This window comes from Orcinus orca, chromosome 3 (genome assembly GCF_937001465.1).
Source record: "Orcinus orca chromosome 3, mOrcOrc1.1, whole genome shotgun sequence".
NCBI classification, from domain to species: Eukaryota; Metazoa; Chordata; class Mammalia; order Artiodactyla; family Delphinidae; genus Orcinus; species Orcinus orca.
In genome coordinates this window covers 176,515,577-176,542,808 of record NC_064561.1, presented here as the reverse complement: position 1 = coordinate 176,542,808, position 27,232 = coordinate 176,515,577, and the positions used below count along the sequence as shown (strand labels likewise).

General features: G+C 38.4%; 1 protein-coding gene across 4 annotated transcripts in view; it reads left to right on the top strand.

Moving 5' to 3' along the window:
- Positions 1-27,232, top strand: part of MARCHF6 (membrane associated ring-CH-type finger 6) — a 76,072-nt gene that overhangs the window by 11,562 nt on the left and 37,278 nt on the right. For all 4 annotated transcript variants that reach the window (XM_033436590.2, XM_033436589.2, XM_033436588.2 and 1 more), the window contains exons 2-10: positions 7,214-7,310; positions 8,132-8,205; positions 11,198-11,341; positions 15,638-15,710; positions 19,707-19,875; positions 21,383-21,572; positions 23,175-23,236; positions 23,856-23,888; positions 26,769-26,820. In XM_033436590.2, coding sequence (XP_033292481.1) covers positions 7,214-7,310; positions 8,132-8,205; positions 11,198-11,341; positions 15,638-15,710; positions 19,707-19,875; positions 21,383-21,572; positions 23,175-23,236; positions 23,856-23,888; positions 26,769-26,820 — 894 coding nt within the window. The remainder of the gene's footprint in view (positions 1-7,213; positions 7,311-8,131; positions 8,206-11,197; positions 11,342-15,637; positions 15,711-19,706; positions 19,876-21,382; positions 21,573-23,174; positions 23,237-23,855; positions 23,889-26,768; positions 26,821-27,232) is intronic.

Genomic DNA, 27,232 nt, shown 5'->3' with positions numbered 1-27,232 from the left:
TTATTTTAATAGGTATGTAGTGGTAATCTTACTGTGGTTTAAGCTTTGTTGTTAATGTAAAATTTACATAACAAAATTTACCATTCTAACCATTTTTAAGTGTCTGATTCAGTGGCATTAAATATAAGCACATTGTTGTACAGTCATCAGCATCTTAACTTTGTTTTTAATTTGCATTTCCTTAATGAGTCAGCATTGTTTCCATTTGTAGACCTTCTTTGCTGAAGTATCTGTTCAAATCCTTTGCTGAATTTTTTTGGACTATTTTCTTATTGTTAAGAGCGAATTAGTAAGCTGGACGAAGAATTTGAATAGATAGTTCACAAAGAGAACATGGCAAAATGTGGAAATATCCAGCTTCACTAGTAATACAACTACTTCTTACTTAGCTGTTGTACTAGTTAGTTTTACCCTTATATTTCAGTAATGTGTTTCATTAGAGGGAGCAAACCTACTGTTCAAAAGGAAGAAAATTATAAATTTGGAGTGGTAGATAGTAGATATATATAAGATATTGACATTAAATTATGAAAAAATAAAACATTCAAGGAAACTTGATCACATAAACAGGTTGTGTATGATAACGTCAAAAAGTTGTCTTTTGGAATTGGGGGTTAGGTTTTAAATCCTCATTTCCTTATTAACTTGCTTGATAATATAGTTGGGCTAGGATTAGAAATAGAGTTTGCTAATCTTAAGTCTACTCCCCACTTGTTCTTGACTGTCAGAGGTGATGGTAGGGTCGAATTTTTTTCTTGTACTGTTTGGCTGGGGTACAGCAGTAGTTACTGTCTAAAGTTTTCTGTCTTGCTGAGTTGCCCTTCCCTGGTCCTTTGGCTAGAGAGAGAGCAAGCTTTTGGGGGGAATTTTTTTGTCTGTTCTCATTGGTGTTTCTACCTCGCCAGCTTCTCCACCTCAGCCTCCAGTCCAGGATACTTGAGGCAAAACACAAATCCAGAGAACACTGCCTTGTGGTTCCTTGGCGTCCCAGCTTCTTTTGCTGATCTGCCTTCTCTTCACCTTTTAGAGTCTTCTTATGTTTGTTTTGTATTACAATATCCGGGGTTTTTAGCTGTCCTTGGCAGGAGGAGTAGGCAGAAAACTCCTACTATTTCATCTTGGTGTAGAATCTTCATTCGTCTTTTAGTCTTTATTGCTGCCTTTCTCTAGAGCGAACCTTTATCCTTATTTTCTAAATGATATGTGTTTTACATGTTTCTGAATTTTTTTACATGTGGAATTATATAGGAGTAGGTACTCTTTGTGTCTGGGGTTCTTTATCACTCAACATCATTTTGTGAGATAAATCCAAATTGTGGTTTGTGGTTTTGGTTGGTTTATTGTTTTTGCCATGAAGTATTAAATTATGTGAATATACCAAAATTTATTTATCCAAATTTATTTGCCAAATTTAGGCAATTCGGGTGGTTTCCATTTTGGAGGCATTATTATGAATAGAGCTGCTATGAACATTCTTGTACATGTCTTTGAACATAAGTATATAGGAAACTATTAATTTTAAGTAAGATACTAGCAAAATACTACACAAATATATACAGTTGATCCTTCAGCAACACTGGTTTGAGCTACTTGGGTCCACTTATATGCGGATCTTTTCCAGTACTTATATGGTGTTGGCCCCTGTCCCATTCGTGGGTGTCACATCTGTAAATTCAACCAACTGCAGATCAGAATTTTCATCTGAATTTGCTTGAATCCGTGGATGTGGACAGAACCTGCAGATGTGGAGGGCCAACTATGGGACTTGAGTGCCCTGGAGTTTTGGGATACATGGGGGCTCTTGGAAGCAATCCATCCATGGATGCCTAGGTACACCTGCACTATAGGCAACATACACTTATAAAATAAGGAAAGAACTTCTTTCTCCCAACCCTCATCCCCCCAACGTAGCAACTGTTAATAGTTTCTTATGTATTCTTCCAGAATAAATGTTTAACTATGACCTTTATATACCTGTGCCTTGTTTCAGATTTTTCTCCTGGAATATAGATTGGCAGGGAAGAACCTTCCATTGCTTCTACTCCATACGCACGGACTAGCTAAGGAAATTGAGTTGAGGATATAGAGCAATGGCAGTTGCAGCCTGTCTCTTAGGTAGCTTTTCCTGACCTCCATTTCCCTGATAAGGGGTGGATAAGCCACACCAAATCAGGTGTGGCTCAGGGCCTGCTAAACAGCTGAGTGTTTGCCTTGAAGAGTTTTATAGCTGAGGCTTATCACCATTCTGGTTGATTTATAGCAACAATCTTTGCCTTTCCATTTAGGGAAATATTTATACATAAAGTACTCTTGAGCAAAACTCAGTCACAACTTCATCATGTGGGGAAACACAAGAGTCAGTACTGCAAAAGAGATTTGTCATGATGTTTCTCAGACCAGATTCTGTATTAGAGTCATTTAGATGAAATGGTTTTAATAGAAATGGGTTGTGGGTTGCATAGCAGTAGGCTTTTAGGAATGTTGAGGCAGATTATTTAGATCTTATTTTGCTTTCTTTCCCTGATGAAGATATAGCCAGTGAAAGTTTTAACACATTTTAAAAAACATGGTCAGTGAAATAGGAAAATTGCTAACATGAGTTTTCAGATTTGTGTGTGTATGTTAAATAAACCACATGCAAAGACCTCCTGCTAAAGAACTTCACTGATAAGATTGGACTTGGTGGGCTTCCCTGGTGGCACAGTGGTTAAGAATCCGCCTGCCAGTGCAGGGGACACGGGTTCGAGCCCTGGTCTGGGAGGATCCCACATGCTGCCAAGCAACTAAGCCTGTGCGCCACAACTACTGAGGCTGTGCTCTAGAGCCCGTGCTCCCCAGCAAGAGAAGCCACCGCAATGAGAAGCCCGTGCACTGCAACAGAGAGTAGCCCCCACTCACCGCAGCTAGAGAAAGACAGTGTGCAGCAACAAAGACCCAACGCAGCCATAAATAAATAAATAAACAAACAAATAGGACTTGGTAGTGTTAGTAAAGTGAAAGTTCAGCTATGATATTTACAAATTGCATGTTAACCTTTGATTGTTTTTTTTAAAGTTTCATTATACAAAATTTCAAACTCTCACAAATAGATTAATGTAATAAACTTCCATATAACCAGCATCTGGATTCAACACTTCTGCTGGATTGTTTTAAAGGAAATCCCAGATACGATATCTTTTCATCCATGAATACTTACGTATTCTAAGAGATAATTTTTTTTAAACAAATAACCACAATACCAGTATCATACTTACTGTCTTTATCCTCCAAGTTTTAAAGTAACAATCAATATTATTACTATTAACATGATGATTACTGAATTCTCTTTAGGATTTCTTTATAGTTCCTTCTGTCTTTGGATATAGCCTACTTGAGGATATATTATCATGTTTTAAAGTCTAAAGTAATTATTTTCTGTGATTAAGCTTGATATACACAGGTTCATTTGATTTGTTTTTGGTTTATTTTGCATTTTGATTATTATATGATTTCCACTTTTATTATTATGTAAAAGATATCCATGTAAAACAAAGTGATTCAGAAGTCTAATGTTCCCTTCCCTTTCCTTTTCCTTTTATAATCAGTGGAGCTTGTGAAGTCCCTGATACAATAATGATAATTGTATGCATATGTGTATTTTGAGAGAGCCATAGTTATTCTCTGATTTTTTTCAGATGTTCTGTGAGCAAAATCTGTCTATCTATCAGCATACCTAAACATACCACTACGATAGAGCAGCGGTTCTCAAACTCTTTTGGTCTCAGGATCCCTGTAAATTCTTCTAAAAGATTCAGAAGAGCTTTTAATTGCCGTATAAGAGAATAAAAAAAATTAGAAATATTTATTCACTTAACACACTCATTATGTGTTAATATAAAATTTTTTTCATGAAAATAACTGTATATTCCAAACCCAAAATATTGGTGAGAAGAGTGGATTTGTTTTATATTTACATACCTCTTAAATGTCTCGTTTAATGGGAGGCAGCTGCATTCAAACAGGTGTCTCATGTAGCCTCTGGAAAACTCCACTGTACACTGGCAAGACAATGAGAGTAAAACACTATTAGTGTTATGGTGAAAATAGTTTTGACCTTGCAGGGCAAGGTGAGTCCAGTCCTGTACTTTAGACTGTCGAGCAGAGCTCTGGGCCTTGATTTAGATTCGTTGTGTTTGCTTAGTTTTCTGTTTATTGGTTCGTCCTTCAGAAGGATGGAGTCTTCTGAAGATCAGTGTCTGGTCGTATTCACGTGTTTCTCTGTCCTGCTAGTGGAAGTGCTGTCTCTCCAGTCCCACCCAACCCCACCTGCCCCTCGCGGCCGTGCTATGGGAGTGTGGGGAGACGTTGTGTCTCTTGCGGGTGGGCACATCCCTCAGCCTCCCGCTGTGATGTCCTTGCCGCGGCTCCCTGCGCCACACAGGGCTAGGTCACCTTGTGGGGCTGGTCCCTGTCTAGGAGGCGCCCGGCTGGCATCAGCCGATCAGCCGTTCACACCCGTGTTGATACTGTTTCCGGTGTTTGTTCCTGCATCCCGCTAGCCCAGGTGTGCCCACAAAGGCTGTCCCTGCCCCACCCCAGTCCATCGCCGCATAACTTGTGGCTGACCAGTCACCATGTTGGTGGAGGGTGACGTGGCGACCCTCGTGGTGACCCTCATTCATGTAAGCCCAGTGGTGTCTCTTGCCGCTTTCCTCTGCACTGTGTCTTGCTTACGGGACACCTCTTGCCGCGCTTTGGCTACTGCGCCCTACTTTCTACTCCCGCAGCTGCCTGAGAGCTGGCCGGGGAGACAGGATGAGGGGGAAACCACTTTGCCCTATGACTGCAGCTGCCTCCCCACACTCGCACTCAAACCCACCCTGAGTGGTTGATCCTGCCGTAGCACATGCCTGTCGCTAAAGTTAATCCACGGCCGTCTAAGCACTTCTGGCTTAGACACCCTGATGTTGAGAATGACTTTGAGCGCTTATTTGGCTCCTACCTGCAGAACTGTGGTAATTCTAGAACTAATCCATGCCCATGGGCATCAGCAGCTCTGCTCTGATGATTCTAGATGACCAGGATTGCACGTTCTGTGGCCCTATTAAGGAGCCGTTTTGCGTACCATGGCAACCACCGTGACTGGGAATTCGGGTGATGGGAAATCTGGATTCGATTCCATACAGGAAGCCTGGTAATCGACTACTCCAACCTAGGAAGGTAGCAGATTTGCCACTCACGACCCGAGGGTGGGGAGGCAGTGATGAAAAACAACACTGGACACTTTCGAGGTCTGGTAATCGGAATGAGTCCACTTAAAATCCTTTAAGGCAGATCTGTTGTGTGGCAAATCTGGTACTGGCAGCTGAGGTAATCCCCAGCTTCAGTGGCAGGGTATTGAATTCGGTGCAGTTAAAATGCTGTGTGATCTGCTGTGCGGGTCTGCGGATGGGGAGCCTCCGTTCCTATCCCTACCCCCTACTTCTCAGTGCCCTCCTGGCTTCTAGCCGAGTGTCCGTGGGCTGAAGTGTGCACTTGAAGAAATTAAAGTACTCCAAGCAGGAGCGAGCTGCCTGCACTGCTGCTGGAAATCCTGGAATGGGAGCGTGGTTCTGTTTTGTTTGTGTTGGAATTTGATTGTGGAGGCCCATTAGACGGGATGGCTGGGATGCTCATACTGCACCGCTAGAGCTCAAAGTCTTAGATTGATGTAAGACTGACCAGAGTGAAAGCTTTTGCCATGGGTGTTTTCATTACTTAAGGATGAAGGTGAAAAAGGGAGGTTTGAAGAGATTCTGATCCCATGTTGTCTGACCATAAACAATGCCGACTGCCCTCGTTATTTCCGGTAATGTGCCGGCAGCTTATTGCTGGCAGCTTACGGGAAACCAAAGTCCTTCGGATGGTGGTAGCTGGAGTGTCTGGTTCCAGAGCTGAAATTTGAAGGCACAGTGGTGTGGTCTGCGCTTAATTTGACTCAAGCTGGACAACCCTACGCGACTCCATCACAGACAGGATTGGCACTTTGATAGCTCTTATGTGGGTGGTGGTGCATGGCCTTTCTGTGGTGCTGGAGCGATTTGTCTGGCTCCTTGATAACCGGGGAGACTAGTGTGCTCACCACTTACGTTACCCCCAGTGCTTGATATCCCTAACTTCGACAAATATTGCTTAGCCACCCAGGATTGAGCAATCACAAGTCTATGACGCTCTTAAGGGGCTGTAACTGCGCCACGCTTCTCAGCATGTGCGTATCCCAGTCTGACAGGTGCTGGGGATTCATTATTAAATCCATTAGTGCTGGGCTCTGGGTTGCAATTATTCCTCATTAATGAGGAATTCCCTGTAAGAGAGTAGATCAGAAGCTTGCATTAAGTCCCTGCCTGTTGTTCATACTGCCCATCGCCCCTCAGATTGCCCACTTGGGGTTGGCATTTGGTCTTGGTGGATTGCTGAGAAGATGGTCTAAATGAAAATCGCAACCAGGTTTCGGTAGGTGGTCCTGCAGAAAGACCGCGTTAAGGACCGAGCAAGCGAGCTTGAGGGATAACTTTCGGCCATCTGTATCTCACCCGCCACCCCAGGCAAGACTGACGCTAGTGCCATGAGAATCACTTGGGGCGGGGGTGGAGGGAGTGAAGGAAGAGCTGCTGCCCTTTGGTGGCCGACCCGTAGCCCTGAGCTTCCGTAGTTTCTGCTTAAGGTGGCCTCTGGCTCGCCTCTCTCTGGCCTTCGTGGTCTTGGGGTGCCCCCTCCACACGCTATTGTGTGTGTGTCTGTTCCTGTCTGTCTCTCCCTCTAGGGCCGCTCTGCTGTTTCGATGTGTTTTTGTGAAGTTTAAACTTCACAGAAAGGACCGGACTTAGGACTTCAGACGTTAAACTGTTAGAACAGGAATGGTGAAGTGATTTTGCATATTTCTATCTATAATCTGTTAGTTATGAGAAAGTACAGTTTCAAGTAAACCACAGTTTCCGTTATTTTCAATTTTGATTTATTTACAGAGCTCTCATACAAAGGGACAGTTGACCTTTTATATAATAGAAAATTTTTAAGTTTCAGATATACTAGATTATCATCCTGTTCACACTTTTTAGTTTTCCATGATGTTGATTAATGTTTTACCTAGTGATAAGAGTCTTGCTTTAACATGCAGTATTTTAGTTTTTGGTGGCCTATTATTTTTTTAAAAGTTATAACCAAAGATAATTCAATTTTTCTTTTTCATTAATAGACATATGTAGAGTGTGTCGGTCAGAAGGAACACCTGAGAAACCTCTTTATCATCCTTGTGTGTGTACTGGCAGTATTAAGTTTATCCATCAAGAATGGTGAGTCATCCTTTTAGAAAATTTTTATGTCTAGCTTTTCTGTCATCTATATAAGGGATACTGTTTCAGTGAACTTTCTCTGTAACTAGTTATTTCTTTAAAATTTTTTTTGTGAAAATTTGGAAATTACCCATATTTCTTATTATCATGCCATGTCATTTTGGTATATTGTCTTTCAGATGCACGTGAGTACCCATTTGTTTATTTCTACCATGGAGAGCTTATGTTCGTGGGAAGTGTTATGGTGTTGTAGTTTTGCTTGGCATGATTATAGTTTACATTTAGGAAATGCTTTGTGTAAGGTAATAACTCAGTGCTTGTATACATTTTAACTCATTTAATCCTTACAACAAAACTGCAAGGTGGAGTATGATTATGATTTTATGATTATTCAGATGAGGGAACTGAAGCATTGAAAGGTTAAGTAACTTGTTCTATGTCACGCAGCCAGCCAATTAGTGATAGACCTAGCCACCAGGTAGCAGTATCCTTAGACCAATATTAGAACTGATGTTGATGCTTGGAGGTTCTTCTATATTCAGTTATCTTTGAGGACGTTACAATTTACTTTGATTAGTTAATTGTTCAGTTAATTGAAACTGCTTTTTAATAGAGGAAATACATGTCATTTTTATCTTTATCTGTTATAATTCTGTACTCTTAGAGGGCATTAATGATAAAAAGTTTAGGACTTTCTAAATTTAAAATTGTAAAAGTTCTGTGATATGTAAAATTTTAGTAAAGCAATATTAGTTTTCAATGAAACCTTAAAAGTTTTTTTGTTATAAACACTATACTTATGAATGTATTTGTAATTGCAGCTTAGTTCAGTGGCTGAAACACAGTCGAAAAGAATACTGTGAATTATGCAAGCACAGATTTGCTTTCACACCAAGTAAGTTCTTTCGAAGTTTTCACTGCATTTCTAGGTTATAACTGGCCACATAAAGGTGTTTAAACAGTTTTAAAGCAACTGTGTTCAGCTTAATTTGTCTTTTATGGTAATAGAAAGTATTGCTATAACATTTTGGAAAATATTTTTAAAAACTACACGTCAGCTTTTAATACACCACACGTCAGCTTTTAACACACCACACGCACGTGATTTAATTTGTGGGATATTTCTTTTTTTTTAAGACAAGTTCAAACGTGTACAAAGGTATAATGAGCCTGTATGTATCCATCACTCAGTTTCATCCATTTTCAACTCATAGCCTTTACATGTCATTCCCTATGCTCTTGTTCTCACCTCTCCATCCTTATTAAAGCAAATCCCATCATTTATGATTTCATCTGTACATATTTTAGCATGTATCTCTAAAGAGTAATGGTTTTTTTAAAAAAATACAGCTATAATACCATTATTTACCCAGAAAAATTATTGATGCCTTGAATTTGTCAAATATCCCATCCGTGTTCAAATTTGGGACATCTTTTGAGTTTAAATTATGTTGGTTGGAATAATAATAAAGACAAATACTTAACTCACTTTTTTAAAATAAGACTTTTTAAGCTCAGTATTTTGTAGGCTTTGGTAAATATTTTGCAGATCTTTAAAATTCTAATTGTATTTATAACTCCTTTACCTATTGATTGATACTTAATATTGTTCATCTTAAATAAGTAGAGGTTTATACTGGCAGGTTATCAATAATTTGAAGCACATTTTCATTCTCGGATCCTAGTATATTGCTCTTCCCCCCCAGAGATTTTTTTATGCTCTAGTTTTTGTTTGTTTTAAGCATCTTGAGCTGCTGAGTGTAAATTCTGTAAATTATTGTTAGTTTTACCTTGTCTTTATGTGATGAGTGTATATAATTAAAATCATTACAGTTTCATTTTTGAAGCTTTGTATTCATAGTGCTCAAAAAATGTCAATTCTGTTATTTTGTAGTCTTTAATTTTCTGTAGGGCATAAAAACTGTACAGCTTAAGGTTTATTGCAAACTGCAAGACTAAATAATTGAATATCTTCATGAAGTTTGATTGATAAGAAATACTCATGTGAGCTTCTTTATTCTGAGGCCAATAAAAGCTTGTGTTTGTACCTTTTAGTTTTCATTTGACATCATGTGCTCTGTTTATCTTTTTCAAAAACTCTGTTTACTGGTTTAATGACTTGCTCCTGTATATCAAAAATCCTCTAAAGTACTGATCTTTGTGGGTATGTTGTAAAAAGTTGCTGTTTGTTACTTGTTCACTCCTTTGTGTCTATAGCTGTGAACAGTTTTGTAATAGTGCTCTCATAAATTTCACATCACTGATTTTAAAACTTTATTTATCATAGCTCTTTGTTTTGGCCTTACTGGAGAAAGAGGCCTTTGTTCCTTCTGTATGTTTTTTCGGAGAAACCTGTGGTAGAGCAGTGGTTTTCACTGGAACCGTTTACAAAAGAAATCTTTCTAAAATGTGTGTACATAGGTTCTGGTACCAATTCCAACATGTGTGTGGGGTGGTTTTCCCTACATCAGTGAGCAGTTCTGCAGGACACCGGCTGGGCGTCCTACAGTTTAACCCACTTCTCATACTGTCTGCTCCAAGATAGCATTCCATTCCACAGGTTGAGGGCTCTGTCCTTAAAGGACTGGCGTCCCTCAACCCCCTGCAGATGCTAGTCGCAAACCCAGGCTGTTACTTTTGCTTTTGCCTTTCTGACCAACTGACTTTAAATCAGGGGTTCCCAGTGACCCCTTCATTGATTTGATTAATTTGCTAGAGTGGCTCATAGAACTCAGAGAAACATTTTACTTATTAGATCGTCAGTTTATTATCAGGAACAGCCAGATTGAAGAGATGCATAAGGTAGGGTATGTGGGAAGGGAAACTGCACCATTTTCCCCAGATCTACTTGTTTTCACCAGCTGGGAAGCTCTCTGAACCTGAGGCCTTACGGGTTTTTATGAAGGCCTCATTACATAGGCTTGATTGATTAAATCGTTGACTGTTGGCCATTGGTTCTACCTTCAGTCCCTCGCTCCTCCCCAGAGGTCTGAAGGGTGGAACTGAAAATTCCAACCCTCTAATTACTTGGTTGGCTCCCTTGGAAAACCCGTGCCATATTCTTTCTCCCCACCCCTGCCCCAGACAGGTTCAAAAGTCATCTCATTAACATAACAAAAGACACCTTTATGGCTTACGTTGCTTAGAAAATTCCTAGAGTTTCAGGAGCTGTGAGCCAGGAACTGTGGACGAAGACCAAATGTATATGAGAAATATATTTTGGTCATTTGAATGACCAGATATGTATTTCTTATAAATCACAATATTACCTGTGGCAGAACCTCTTTTTCTGAGTATTGAACCACACTTTGCAGAGAAGTGGGAAGACCTTAATTTACCATTTGGAATGTTGATTATTGTGCTAAAATGGGGTGGGGAGTGGCTAACAGACGTCAGCGGGCTATTGGCTCTTACAGGAAGTGGCTCTGCTGCAGATTGTTGTGCATTTTGAGTGCTATTTCTGAGGCTGGCATGGGGGAGGGTTCTTTCTTGATGACATCTGTCAGCTTCACCTTTTGCTCCTTTTTGCTTTATGTGATCTTTTATAATTTGAGAAACCAGATAATTATAGTGTTTGAATGCTGAAATATGTGTAAATTAGCATTACATAAAGTTCCTGGCTATGAGTGAGGGATGTGTACTTCTCTTGAATATTTTTTCCTGCTCAGAGGCCTGTTTCATTGGCTTCTACATTTCTTATGTGATTTGCTCTCATAAATGACTTCTGGGTAAATGTAGTATTTTATTGCAATTATTTGATTCATTTTTCTTATAGGAAAAAATATTTAAGTGCAATTGCAAATGTTGAAAGTTAAGATAGTGCTACCTGCCTAGAATATAACCTATTTGAATCTTCATGAAATTATGTGAACGTTTTCCCCTTACAGTTTATTCCCCAGATATGCCTTCACGGCTTCCAATCCAAGACATATTTGCTGGACTGGTTACAAGCATTGGCACTGCAATACGATATTGGTTTCATTATACACTTGTGGCCTTTGCATGGTTGGGAGTTGTTCCTCTTACAGCATGTGAGTATTCATTCTTCTGTGGCTGGAGTTATTTAAACATTGCACAACTATTTAATATTATAAATATGGCATCATAGTTTTGTTCGAATGATACTTAATTATTTGATATTATAATGTCATGTATTAGGAAAACCTCATTTAAGAAATATTATTCAGCTGAATAAAAACCATTTTTTAACAGGTCAGTTTCTTGAATGAATGTGGGAAAGAAAAACACAGCATACAGTGGCTAATAATGAAAGTTCATGAAAGAATTGAAAAAGCAAAATCAAACCATAATTAGAAGGAAATTGAATTTTATTCCTTGAAGTTTATTAGAGCTTTCAAGGATGACAAAAGATGGGTTCTTTTGAGATTTTTTTTAATCCCCTTTTAAAATACACATATCTAATGGTGCTGAATAATTGGGAAGCGTGTCTTTCAAATATAGGAGGCTCTTTGGGAGATTGGTATACTAACTCTTAGTTGATTCTTTTTAGGTTCTTTGTGTTCTTAAAGACATGGAAAGGGGTCGATAGTATATGGTGCCAGAGTATATAGATAGGATTCTTTAAAGTTAACCACAAACAATATTTTTAAATAAGTATAATAATATCCTCATGTCTCCTTAAAATAAAATAAAATAAACTCGATCAGTTATAAAAATGAAAATCTTACGAAAGTAGCAGAATAGGTACTATTCACTTGAAGAGTGAATTAGTGAGCTAGAAGATTGAGCAAGGAGTTCTCCAGGATGTAACTCAGAGACAGGAAGTTGCAAGTATGAGGGAAAAAATTTGAGAGATGGAGGCTACATCCGATTGTTTCAGTATCTGTCTAGTAAGTAGTTCCAGAGGGTAAAAGAGATTGAAAGAGAGAGAGCTGACTGTGATAAAGGAAAAAGACAATCCTAGACACATTGTGAAGTTTTCCAGTGCTGAATAGGGTGGTATATAGATGTTATGCTTTCAGATTATCCTACAAAATCATGAAAATCAGACTGGCATCAGACTTAAAGTCAGCAACATTGAATGTTAGAAGACAGCAGAATAGTCAACACATGGCAAAATTTTTGAACCCAAAATCTTATTATTCTCAGATAGAAGGACAAAATACAGACATTTCAATAGATGCAAGGACTTGGAAAGCTTACTACCTCAAATCATTTATGAAAAAAGTGTTTGAGAATATATTTTACTAAAACGAGCAAGGAATCAAAGACAGGGAAAGGTGTGAGCTCCAGAGAAAAAGAAACAAGTGCTTCTTATAGCTAAATCATAATTGTTGTTAGTCTACAATAATTAATAATTTTTTAGGTATCAATTGGAAACTAAAATTCTAGATGATCTTAACGAGAGAAATTGTGAGGGGAGGATAGAATTGAGAGCTTTTTAGGTTGTCTTATTTGTGGTGAAATTATAGATGCTTTAGATAAAACAGGAAAATACAGTGTAATTATGCATTAAAAATACAGGAGTAACCAAGTAGAGACCAGAACTGGCAAAGGTGATAAACAGCAAAGGTGCCACTGCTGCTGTTCAGGGGAGGAAAGATGGTCTTTTCAATAAATGGTACAGCATCAACTGGACGGGCATGTGGAGCAAGTGACCCATACCATTACCGCCCACCTGACACAAGTTAACTTTAGATGGTCGTAAACCTGAATGTGAACATTAAAACCAAAAAACTGCTAAAAGAAAGTATAGGCGAACAACCATAAAAGAAAATACTGAGAAATTTGACTTAATTAAAATTAAGAACTTTAATTCATGCTCAGATAGCTTTGAGAGAGAAAGGCAAGCTACAGAGTGAGAGACGGTATTTGCAATACACATATCCAGCAAAGGACTTGTATCCAGGATATATAAAGAACTATATAAATCAGTAAGAAAAAGGAAGACAGGCCAATTAAAAAGTAGAACAGCAGATTTGAACAGGTGTTTCTGGAAAGAAGATTAAATAGCCAATACACACGTGAAAAGGTGCTCAGTATCATTAGTCACCAGGGAAATGCACAAGAAGATGCTGCTATGTACTCAGAAGAATGGCTGAAATTAAAAGAAAAGACAGTGCCAAATCCTCCTTAGGATGTGGAGCATCTGCAACATGCATACATTGATAGTAAGAGTATTATAGTATAGCCACTTTGGGAAGCTGTTTGATGTTATCTATCAGCGGTAAATATTATAAATACCTTATGATCCAGTAGTTCTGTTTCTGGGGATGTTGCTAACAGGAATAAGGACCTTGTGTCCACTAAAAGACGTGTGTAATGGTGTTGTCACTGCAGCTTTGATAATAGTAGTTTAAAACTGGAACCAACCAAACAACTATCAGCAGTAGAATGGATACAGTGTGGCTTATCCCTATAATGGAATACTACATAGTGGTGAAAAAGGAGCTGGCTGACGCAACATAGAATAACATGGATAAACTTCACTTCTTTGAGAAAAAGAAGCCAGGCACAAAAGAGTACGGATTGTGGGATTGCATTTATGTGAAATTTTAAAATAGGCCAAATTGATCTATGATGATAGAGATCAGAATAGTGGTTACTTTTTGCTGGAGATATTGACTGAAAAGGGTCTTGAAGGAGCCTTCTGGGGAGCTAGAAATGTTGAGAATCTTATCTGGCTGACAGTTACTCGGATATATACGAATATAAAAATTAACCCAGACACACTTAATATTTATGTAAATTTTATCTTAATAAAAAAGTAACAAAACTTAAATTTAAGTAACTGTTAGGAGAATAGAAATAAGATGATGAGTTTTCATCCTAGGGAGTGGGAATAGGAAGCAGTGAGTAAAATTTGTAAAGTCTGACAAAAGACAGGAAAGACAAGAAGGGGGGGGCTGAGGAAGGGGAGTAAAAGAGAAGAAAAGATAAGATTGCAATATCTGTGATCATAGGGTGTAGATAGAGCCTCATAACTGTGTATGTATAAAAGTGTTCCGCCAGAAGAGATAAGTACGAAACAGCCCAGGTTAATGCTAGAGGGATTTGTTAACAAAGGCTGACAAAACGCAGGAACAGTATTCGCCAGCCAGATATTATTCAAGATGAAACACTTTAAATGAGGAACAGCATTTTATTTCATATTAATAAAAGGCATAGTCCACTAAGAAAACTTAAGAATTTCTATGCACCAGCAAACAGGACTTAGAAATATGTAAAACATTCATAGTTATAGTGGAAGACTAACACTTTTCTGAAATCAGTAGATCAAGTAGTCAAAAATTAAGTAAGGACTTTGAGGATTTAAGTAACAGGTAACAAGCTTGATTTCTGTTCTGAATTGTTTACACACACACACAATTAAAATCTAAATTATGTCACCCACTACACATTCTGTAACTTCTTTCTTTAAGTTAGCAATGTACCCGTGGCTGTCTTTTCCTGTAGCAATGTGTTGAGCTACCTTATTTTTAAGCACGCTAGTAAGGAGGACTTTAATTTATGAGTCTGTTTTCTTATCTACAGACAATTGACTGTTTGTCACTTTTACTTGTTACAAGCATACTTGCTTTGAATGTTTTATACATACATGTAAGTAATTTCTGTCACAGAAAATCTTTTCCTGTCTTTCCATTTTGACTTGGCATTTGAGAACAGCCATTGAAGTCACTAAATTTTTGGTACAAGGCTATATAGGAAATGCTTAAACTAATACACAAGTACTGGTTTGAAAGAAAACCTCAGCTTTTGGGCCTCATTTCCAAATCTGTTTCTGCCTTTTCTGATTAAGAGGATGAGGGGATGGCTGTGTATTTGCCCTTACTTCATCTTTTCCCTTCATGGCCAGATTTAAGATTTTGTCCTTTTGAGGACCCTTGAATCTGTTTGTCAAAAATTGGTTGTTAGTTTGCTTCATAGCATTGAAGCATGTACTCTACTGAAAAGTCCTCTTAATGTCAAAAATGTGTACCCCCAAAACTTTATTTTCATGAGCAGACTCAATGAATTTTAGAATTCTAGGTTAAAGAAAATACTCTGTATTATAATTTTGGAGATCTTTTCTTGAGATTGGTCCCCCCGCCCCCTTCAAACATCTAAGCTCATTTAATAAAAACAAGTAAGTAAATCTAGAGAGAATCAAAACTTTAAACATTGTGTAACATTTATTCTTTACTGTCACTAGTTTTAATGCTTGACTTTTTTTTTTTTTAACTTTAGTATTATGAGGCTCAACCTTGCAAAGACTAAATGTTTATTTCAGTGGCATTCGCAGTGTTCCACTTTATCTGTTTAGTTGAGCGACTGTATGAGTTACGATGAGAGTTGTGACTGTATGCCTTCATGCCCTTTCTTGGTAGGTCGCATCTACAAGTGCTTGTTTACTGGCTCTGTGAGCTCCCTGCTGACACTGCCACTAGACATGCTGTCCACGTAAGTATTGAACCTCGTGGTGGTGGAAGGCTGCACATTGTGAATGGTGCTCATTTTTTCTTCTGCATACTTGTGTTTGTTGTAATTTGAAAAGTCCTTCTATTCCAAGGACAAATAATACCTTATGTTTGTTACCTATTCTAAAGTTACAGCTACAGTGGAAGTAGCTGACATATATAAATGATGTTTTAAAACATACCCATCTTAAAGGACAGTTTGGTAACGGTGGGACAGCTAGTTAAATAAGCTGTTGCGTAGTGCAAGAAATGTACTGTTCCATATAGTGATACGCTGGGCGTTCATTTAAACATGTGTTTTTAACAACACAGACATTTGAAGTCAAATTTCTTTTTAAAATGTTTTTTGTGATTGTTAGGAGATGGACTGTAAAAACTTGTTCACTGTGGTGGTTTTACTGTATTTTAATTTGACATAAAGCTTTGTAACTGCGGTTTCTTGGGAAAGACATATATGTGTTTTCAAAATTATTGATGTTAGAAATGCTGTAAATGATAAACTGTATCAAGATCATTAGAATATTAAGCTTGCAAAAGATTGCACCTCTGTTTGCTAAAATCTTCTTTTGTACCCAATTGACCTTAGGTTTCTGATCCCTATGTCAGTAAGGGCAAAGAACAATATAAGACTGTCTTTTAGGACAGAAGCATGTGGAATATATTATAAAAATAAGCCAAATGGCAATAGAAGAGAGCAGGAGAGCATGTTACATTTCTGATAGAAAAGAAATCGAGGAGGTCTTTTAAGTCTCTTTTGTCTGCATCATTATTTTGAATCGTGGCTGAAAATACTTAGAAATATTAGATGTGTTTGCAACTTGTTTTTCCTGCTTGCTAGTTTTACCTTTTTTGGATAGAACAGGCAAGTTATTTAATTTATGTGTTTCTTTGGCAGTATAGGGAATAGATAAGATAAAAGGTTTTGAACTTGAACTTTATTTACATTACAACAGCTTTCTAAGTAATGTTTATAAGTAGACAAGGATCTTGAAAATAGGGCACTAATGGCTGTGGCCCTCATAAAAAGGAGAAGCAGTAATTTGACACACTTGAGAATTTAGAAATAGTGTAATAAGGTAGCCCTTTGTATGAAAATATTGACTTTCTATGAAATGATTCAGTGAAACAAATAGGACAGCGTTACTATTTTTGGACATCAGATTTTTATATCAGCCATCCAGAACACAGTCTTAGTATAGAGGCAAGAAAAATCAGTCTTGGCTGAAGTGTCATTCATATGTCTCCATGTATATGATGTAGCTCACCCCCGGCTTTCATTTAGGAATCGTATACGAAATAAACGCACATATTAGAAGTAGCGAGGGAGATCAGAAAAGAGCAAGGGGTGACTGCTAAGAGTGATGGAAGTTATATTTTAATATCTATGAACGAATAAAAGGACCGTTCTAAACCAGGGCAGTCTTGTTCCATTTAGTGTGAGGCTAGAGTTGTATTTATCATTGTAATTTTTGAGAGAGCAGTGTAGCAGCCAGTCAGTATCTCAGTTGTTTAGAAGAGGTGACTTGAGGTCCCATCTGTGCTGTTCAGTAAAGTGGGGGTGTGTTACTTCTTTAATGGTTTCTGTTTTAAGTGGCTAAATATGTTAATGTTTACCAAAGCTTAAATTGGTAGGCTTTGGCTTTGTGAAAAACGGGTGTTTATGGAAGCCATGTCAGTGAAAATTTAGTATTTTAGTCTCAAGTAAGGCAGTATTTTACTTGCCTACCACCTTTACTTCTTGTTGGCGGAACCATTAAACATCTGGTTTTTTGGCAAGTGTGATCACTTAGGTGATGCAAAGATGTAGCTGGTTGTAACAGAAGGAACCCTGACATTGGAATTTAAAAGTTGCTGCATCTGCAACTTTTTGGTGACCTTGGGCAAATCACTGGACAGTTCTGAACCCCTGTTTCCTCATCTGTAAAATGAGGAAGATCATGCCTCAGGGATTTGGGCGGGCTGTTCAAAGATTAAATTCACAAATACATGTAAAAACTATATGTGAATTTTGAGCACTATGTTAATACATAGCAAAATTATCACCAAAACTCAGAGCTGTTGCTTGCCTTATGTTGGCAGGCTCTCCTTTTCTCTGTGACCTGATTGGTTAGTGGGCCACACCTGAGTTGCCTTCATGAGCTTCCTCATTGACATGGGAAGAATGCTGAAAGCTTGGTGGGAATAGTGGAAAGAAATTGTAAGCGTGGGTTGCTTTTATAATCTCATGCTGCCTTTTAGAATTTGAAGAATTGAGCCAGTTTTTCTGAAAGCACTTATGAGTAAATCACTTATTTTTTCTGAGTAATGTTTCATTTTTCTCTATAGAATCCATTTTCTGAAATTTTACTTAAAATTTCTTAATATCTTAGCAGCTGCTACATATTCTGTAGCTCAGTTCCTCAGCATCTCTAGGCACAGTCTATCAGTTAACTATTGCTGCAAAACATGCTGTCCCTAAAACTTAGTGGCTTAAAACAACAAACATTTTATTTGCTCATAATTCTGGGAGTTAGCAGTTTGGGCTGGGCTCAGCTGATCCATTTATCTGTTGGGCTCGCCTCCATTATGCATATGTGTCACTGGGGTTGGGTAGTCTAAGATGGGGTACCTTGGCTCTTCCATATGGCTTCTCATCTTCAGAAGGCTAGTGGGGCTTCTTTCCATGGTGGCCTCAGGGCAGCATTCTAAAGGGGTGAGAGTGGAAGCTTACCTGAAAGCTCTCTTCTAGGCTTTAGAACTCAGGAAATTCGCTTCTGGTCCAGACAGTTCACAAATCAGCCCAGATTCAAGGTGTGAGGGAAAAGGAAAGGATTCTACAGTTTGTCACCATTTAAAAATCTACAATAAACTCTACAATAAGCAGTTGCTGTTCTTATTGCTGATGACAAGGAAGGAGTAGAGAAGGGGGTATTTTAGTCCCAACCTATCAAAATTTTAATGGTCTGGAGGGGTCCTTAGCAAGGGGGTGATTAGTATTCCTCTTTTGATTAAGGTATATTCCAGATAACATCTGAGGGCCACATTAGTTCAGTTTGGAGCTACCAGGCCGAGGTCTCCCAAATTGACCCTTCCTTAAGTTCTCCATGGAGGGAAAAATGTCTGTTATGGTGGTGAATTTTCCAAAGGCTACCAAGATTCTTGAGTTACCTTTGAATTACTCTGAAATCAGACATAGACCAGGGAAGGATATGCTCCTTCAGAGAGGAAAAGAACAAAGAGGTCTTCAGTATTATTATACTGCGTGTATTTTCATGTGAACCATACTTGATCTGTCTGGATTTGTTGAGAAACTAATATACTTTTGGTGTATTTGCAGTTGGCATCAAAATTTAATCTGCGTTCTAAATGAGGCATTTGTAAAATGTACCACAGGCTCCTTTGCCTCACGCATTGTGTACTGTGTATTTCTCAGCCTTCCTTTATGTTGTCTTTAGGCCTTTCTAGAGGCCCTTCTCCACCTTTCTGATTTGCTGATTCTGTTCATTTACATGGGTTTAAGTATCAGCTAACTAAGTTGGTTCAACTTGTGTATAAAATAAGGATAAGGATATTCTTAGTAAGGGTTGGACAGAGTCATGTATCTTTAGGAAATTACATGTATTTAATACTTGACCTTTGTCAAGTATTTGGCTACTTTCAGTTTTTTGCTTGCTGCCTTCCTTTTTCTCAGCTATGTTCAAAGAGAGGCTGGATAGCCAATTTATGTAGTTCTGATGTTATTCTTTGCTTTCTATAATATGAACACATATAATACAAATATATAAATAAACATGTTTGGCCAGCTTATAAGATAGATAAATTGCCACCATCCTCAGAAATAATTCTTTTTGAGAGACTGATTTTTCACCAGAAAGTTATGACTGACTTTTCTTGTTCTTTCTGAGATTTTTATGTAAAGTGAATGTTGTTACCTTTGGTTTCTTAATTTTAAGTGTTCTTTGGAGTAATTCTATGTACTTTTTTTTTTTTTTTTAAATAGGGACAATTTGTTGGCGGATTGTTTGCAGGGTTGTTTTGTGGTGACGTGCACATTGTGTGCGTTCATCAGCCTGGTGTGGCTGCGAGAGCAGATAGTCCACGGGGGAGCCCCGATCTGGCTGGAGCATGCTGCTCCGCCCTTCAACGCTGCTGGGCATCACCAAAATGAGGTAGCTCCCTCTATCCCCAAATTCATTTTATTTGGGTAGGACATAAGAATTATTGTCACCCTCTAAGACCCAAACCCTTGACTCCCGTGTCCCTCATTGCAAAGCAGGACAGTGACAACGTTTGGGAGAAGATTAAAGGAGATGTGAAAAATCAAAAGAGTGCTGTTGTTACTTTGCCTCTTAGTTTTCTAGCGAGACTGGGAACAGTACTGGGGGTATACTGCATGCTCTTTCATTCCCTTTGCCTGGGTTAACAGCTTACCGCCGGCCTGGCAGTTAATATACAAACCTCCTGTGTGGGCTTCTGACGTGCTGCATAACATTAAGGAAGCCCCCTTACCCTCTTTGTTCATTAGTTTCTTCATGTGTAAAATGCCTCACCTTTGTTGCTTTTAGTAGAAACATTACCAAAAGTAGAAAAATTGGAGTACTGCTGATAACAGTCTTGTATAGTTTTACTTTTTATTTATGAGATGACATGCTTAGATACAAGAGTGTCTGCTAGAGACATTAAGAAGAGGAAGATATGATAAATAATTTTTATTATCTTGTTTACTGAGAAATTATAGGGCTGAAAATGTAAAAAAGAACCCAAACTGGCTACTCACAATACAAAAACAATTTGCCCTTTGTAAAATTTTATTATGAAAAAATTGACTATAAAATTCAAAATAATACTTAACGATACTTAACGACTTAATTTTTCAATTAAGGACCTTTGGCTTTTTTTAGTGTGAAGATTGATTTCATCAAATTCTGCCATACCCTTTTTTCTACAGAATTAAGAGTACAACTTCGCCTTTGAAAACCACACATATGAAAAATGGGACTATTAAGCAAGTTTTTTACCTAGTGTTAATACTTTAATCATTGTACCTCATATTTTGAAGCATTGTAATACAGTTCTTTTAGAATCTTCATTAACTCCATAGGAGTTCAGTGTTCTAATTAACTACAACTAGGTCTTTGCAATTGGTAGGTAGCAGAATTCAGGAAGAGCCAGAGAAGGGTGCTTGTGTAAACTGATAAAGTTCATATGGACAGGCTTACCCTCCTGAGCAGAAATGAGAAACCGTTCCTCAAGTGTGAACTGAGAATTAAGTTATATATCAGTATGTGTGTAAACAGATACATAAATGTATTTTCATCCCTGAAGTGGTCAGTAAAGACAAGAGATGCCTTATAAAGAAGGATTACGGAATGATGTATTCAAGATAGCCAGATTTGTTAACCTGTTTCCTGTAATGCTTTGTGAAATGTTCATCTCTAAATTATATTGAATGAATATGTACACTGTTAAATGAGTTTATGTTCTTATATACCAAGTTGATCCAAATTCAGATACATTTAGAAGAAATGCCCTTGAGAGGTGGGGTTTTTCTGGAATTTTAATAGAGTTTGTGTCTGTTTGCTAGTTTTGTTTTTTTTTAGAAGGGAGGGTGCTATTTGAAAATAGAGCAAAACTGAGGCAAGTTAGCCAAATTTCTGGTCTCCTCTGTTATTTTAGGCTCCAGCAGGAGGAAATGGTGCTGAAAATGTTGCCCCCGACCAGCCTGCTAACCCACCAGCTGAGAACGCAGTGGTGGGGGAAAACCCTGCAGCCCAGGATGACCAGGCAGAAGAGGAGGAGGAGGAGAATGAGGAGGAGGACGACGCGGGCGGGGAAGATGCAGCTGATGCTAACAATGGGGCACAGGGTAATGGCTGCCGGCCTGTGCTCAGCCTTCCTTCACGACCATGAGTCCATTCCCAGCTCACCTTGGGGAGCATTGGAGTTTTCAAAATTTAATGGGTTTGAAGTTCTGTTTCTAACCTGTTTTTACTTTATTTTGGCAGACTTGCATTTATGGATATACATATGCATATTTTTTTTTTCTATGAAGCAGGGCACATTTTGAGTTTTACAGTTGTACTTTAGGGACTCCCCTAGTGGTTCAGTGGTTAAGACTCCGAGCTTCCACTGCAGGGGGCATGGGTTCAATCCCTCTTTGGGGAACTAAGATCCCACAGTGCCGCATGGTGCGGCCATAAAATAAAATAAGATTAGATGAGATAAAATAAAATTCTACTTTACACAGGACTTTTTATAGGATGGATGGGAAGAAATTATTTGTAAGTTGGAATAGATCCTGTTTTTTTAAAATGGAACTTGATACAGTTTTATCTTATTCCTTTGCCATTTTTATTGAGTCGGTACAACTTTTATTATCAAAGAAGAATTCTTGAAGTGTACTCTGCAGGCCAGATAGCACCCAAAGAAACCAGTTTCTCATTTTCTGGCAGTATAACTCCAGAGTGGTAAAGAACTTCTGAGACCAGCCTGCCAGTCAGCTGTCAGTAGGTCACCACCTTCTTTTCTTTCCTCTGGCCCCAGAGTTTTCCTGTCAAGCGCTGCACTGTCTCTGGGTCCACTTATCACTGCTGATACCTGAGTGTTTCTTGTGTGCCAGGCACTCAAACACCAGATCCCTGCCTTCATGGAGTTTCTGGTCTAGTGACGAAGTAGAAATATCCAAGTGAACAAGTTTGTTATTACACATTGTGGTAAATGTGCACGTTGCTCTGAGGATGATACTGAGGAGAGACCTATTTTAAATAAGGTTCCCCAGGTAGCTCAGAGTAAGTGATATTGGAGCTGAGACGTGAAGGATGAAAAGAAGCCAGTTGTGTAATGGGAGCAGGGGGCCTTTGCAGGGAGAGGTGGGTATATGTTCAAAGGCTCTGAGACTGCGGCTCCTGTACCCTAGTGCTGGCCCTTGTTTCCTTCTGTTTGTCTAATGCAGTAGGTCCTGCCTGGTCTTCCTTCTTCCATTCTTGCTCCACATAGTGTTTGTACTGCTCTCTGCCCTTAAAATGTGTCAGTGATCTCCCCATTATGTTAAAGAACAAAACAATTCAGACTTCACATTCCTCTTGTATGATCTGATCCCTGTCTGTCTGTCATACTGCATCTTCTGCCACCCTCTCCTCCTCACCCAGAGAATTCTAGTCCCCTGGCTTCTTCACTTTTCTCAAATCCACCATATTCATTCTTGATTTAGAGCTGTTGAATGCCTCTGTTTCACATAACCCTGCTTATTTCCTTTCTAGCACTTATCACAATCTAGAATCATCTTATTTTATATGTTGTATTTATTTATGTTTTTTAAAAATTGCCTAACAAGCAAATACTCAGTTTGGAAATATTTTAAGTGTGGTTTACCTTCTCAACAACAGTTATAAAACACCAAATTAAAAGAGTATATTTATTTATAATTCAAGTTCTATCAGTAATCTCTAAACTACAATTATATTTCCAGACGACATGAACTGGAATGCTTTAGAGTGGGACCGAGCTGCAGAAGAGCTTACATGGGAAAGAGTGAGTAAGACTTCTTTCTATCAAGTATCCTAGTGTTTTAATCCTAATGTATATCTTAAAGTTGACCATATTTAGATGTATACACTAATTTTCCAGTTACATTTAATGAAAACAATTACCAGAAATTCAATTTCTAGGGAAAATTAAGTAATGTATTATTTGTGATGAAAATATTAAAAATATTATGATAAAGGTCTATTGATACCGTTTTCTATCTTCTGGCCTTTAATACAAACCTTGCTCCACTTACATAATCTTTAACTTGAAATTGTGGACTTTTGAAAATGAAGTAACAATTTAAATTTAAGTATTATTCTGATGCTTCAGTTGACAAAGTAATACTGTTGTATCATGAAATCTTGACTGGCTCCATATCTACTGAGTTGAAACCCAAGATAGAAAATTTTAACTTTATAATCATATAATTTGGATTAAAAGAAGATACAAAATATAAAACTCCCAAGAACAGAAGTTTTTCACTCTCTGAAAATGATAGGCTGTATTGGAAAGTAGTGGGTAAATATTATGTTTAAAAATATTAAAAGGAAAATGAGCTTTTTCCATAAATAGAATAAAAAATCCTGTTGCATCTTAAATTAATGCATATTATTTATTTTAGATGCTAGGACTTGATGGATCACTCGTTTTTCTGGTAAGTAAAGCTAATCTTTTTTTTTTTTAATTAATTTATTTTTTGCTGCGTTGGATCTTCATTGCTGTGTGTGGGCTTTTTCTAGTTGCGGCGGCAGGGGCTGCTCTTCGTTGCGGTGCGTGGACTTCTCACTGCGGTGGCTTCTCTGGTTGCGGAGCATGGGCTCTAGGCCTGAGGGCTTCAGTAGTTGTGGCACACAGGCTCAGTAGTTGTGGATCGTGGGCTCTAGAGCGCAGGCTCAGTAGTTGTGGCACACGGGCTTAGTTGCTCTGCGGCATGTGGGATCTTCCCGGACCAGGGCTCGAACCTGTGTCCCCTGCATTGGCAGGCAGATTCTTAACCACTGCGCCACCAGGGAAGTGCAAGCTAATCTTTTTTAATAACAGAATTGCAACTTAATTATTTGTCTTAGTGATTCAGTGATTTCAGATTTACAGTATGTTCTGGCTTTTTATATTAAAGGTCAGAATGCCCTGTGATTTTTGATTACTTAATATGTTGAAGAAAGTCTGTTTTGTGCATTGAAAATAACTGGCAAAGCATAAAGGTAATATTATTTACAAAGGAAATTATTAAACATATTTGATTTTTAGAAAATGAAATTCAAAGTTGATGGTAGTTAAGAATACTTGGCTTTCTTTTAAAGTCCCACCTTGTGGGACTTCCCTGGTGGCGCCGTGGTTAAGAATCCACCTACCATTGCAGGGGACACAGGTTCAATCCCTGGTCCGGGAAGATCCCATGTGCCGTGGAGCAACTAAGCCCGTGCGCCACAACTACTGAGCCTGTGCTCTAGAGTCCATGAGCCACAACTACTGAGCCCGTGTGCCACAACTACTGAAGCCTGCACGCCTAGAGCCCATACTCCGCAACAAGAGAAGCCCGCGCACCACAATGAAGAGTAGCCCCCGCTCACCACAACTAGAGAAAGCCCTCACACAGCAATGAAGACCCAATGCAGCCAAAAATAAATAAATAAAATAAATAATAAAAATTTAAAAAAAATGATTAAAAAAAAAAGTCCCACCTTGCAATGTTTAATGCCAGAACTGGTGAAAACAGCGCAGTTTTACACTATTCACAGAGGGAACCCCCTGTTTGTTGCGCCTCTCCTATCTTTACCTTAATAATAAAGAGTACGACTGTAAGGTGAAGAACAGTTCTTTAATTAACTTGTTCTTTAAGGAGAAATGATGCTCTTTTCAGGTTCTGTAATACAAAATCACTTGCCATTTGGGATTTTTAAATAGTTTTAGGTATCAAGATGACTTTGGCTGCAGGTAGCCAAACCCCAGCTGACCAAACCAGTAACACAGGAGGAAGTCCAGAGGAAGGATGGGCTTCAGGTGTGCTTGATCCAGGGGCTCAGCAATGTCATTGAAGAGTCAGATAATTTCCATCTGTCTCCTCTGCTTTCCACAGTGTTGGCTTCCTCTTCAGGCTGGCTCCTCAGGCCAGAATAGGAAGTGGAGGTTAGTAGTGTGAGGATTTTGAGGAATGTATTTGATGATAATTCACAGATTAGTAAGAATGTGATATTAGTGAGCTCCTATTCAAGGCTTGAGTATGGTCAGTGTAGAAGGTATTATTTGGCTGTATACTCATTTCTGTACTTTATCAGTCCCTCATAGATGAGTGATAGAAGTCGTTGAGGCAGTGGTGTTAATTCAAATCCATTCTAATTTTTAGGAAAAAAACCACAGGATGACTTCATGCATTTGTTACAAATTATTTAATATGTACCATGTGCCAGCTGTGATAGTTACTGGATGATTCAGAAATGAATGAAATAGGGTACCTGTTCTCAAAGACTCTTTATAGTTTAGTAGAGAGAAATGAACATGTAAACAAGGAACTTTAGGTAAAGACTCTGACAAACAGTGTGTATAGGACACGAGAGGCATAGAAGAGGGCTTAGTCAGGCCTTTCTTAGCAGAGGGGAGTTGTCAGCAGGGAATTTTTATAGAAGATAACTAGAGGTTGAGGCACAAAAGATATTGAGGATAAGGACAGTTTGGGAGCCCTTAAGGCAGAGAAGCTGAAAAATTCAAGTGATATGAGCCCACATGCTTAAGTAGGAATGTACAGTAGTAGTCCTCTCTTAAACAGACTTATCATCCTCTTGCCACTTGGATTTGTGGCAAATTGGGAACCTGATTAGAATAATCTTTCTAAAAAGAAAATCTTACCATGTTAAGATTCATGAAAATATTCCTCCATGGCCCCCTTGGAAGGATCATTTAACTTGATTGTAGGGGGAGGTAGTGGGCCTGGGCGAACAGGCTTGGGTGTCCCAATAGCGTGGAGCGTGACTGAGCACATGCGGAGGAATAGATGGGTGGGCCTCATGTTTGAGGCGGTAGTACATAAGCGTGGAGTGTGGACAGGTGAGAGCGCATATTCTGAGACTTGAACAAAGAAAGCCATGGGGACAGAAGGGACCAGAGAAGATCAAGTGACCTTAAAGAAGGCATGAGAACACACTGGACACTGAAAGAAGTGCTGTGCAGTTTACATTGATATGTTGTTCAGAAATAATGTGGTTTTCAAATTTTTCTTTACTTAGAATTTTTTAGTGTCATATGACTTAAACCTGGCGATTATTTATGAGAATCTGTGTAGTTTGTGATAGATTATTAATTTCTGAAGAAGAAATGTTTATGGATTGATTTCTTTGATTTTTTTTCATGTGGACATTATGAACTTTAAGTTTCATTAGGTTTAGTTTTATGAGCTGTCTAATGAAAAATGAAGTTACACATAATTTCTGAACAAAATCTCAAAATTATAGTAAAAATATCAGTCTTATAACTAAATAAATGGATTAAAGATAAATCAAATAGGAGATGAATATGTTTTATTAATGCTCTTTTCCTTTAGGAACACGTCTTCTGGGTGGTGTCTTTAAACACACTGTTCATTCTTGTTTTTGGTAAGTGGCGTTTATGCTTTTATTTATGGTATTATGGTAGGAGTTTAGTTTTCTAGGAGTCTTGTTACAGGTTTTGTTTTGTTTTTAAACTTAGGAATATATGAAACAGTTTTAGACAGTCATCTGGTATAGGAAGACCCCAGGTATACAGTTACTTTCTTTCCTAAGCAACATTGACTACGGTTATTTACCAACTTTGCTTCTGTTGCACACTTCTGTCTCTCTTTGTAGAAGCCAATTTTAGACTGACTTGAGACTATATAATATTCCACATCTGGAATTAATTTCGTGCTGATTATCTGTGTGTTCTTCCCTATGGCAGAAGATCTTGTTTTCATCTGTTAAAATCCTGACCAAGGCCTTACCAGAGACCTTGGCTTGGGATCTGTCGCAGAGATGGATATAGGCTTGA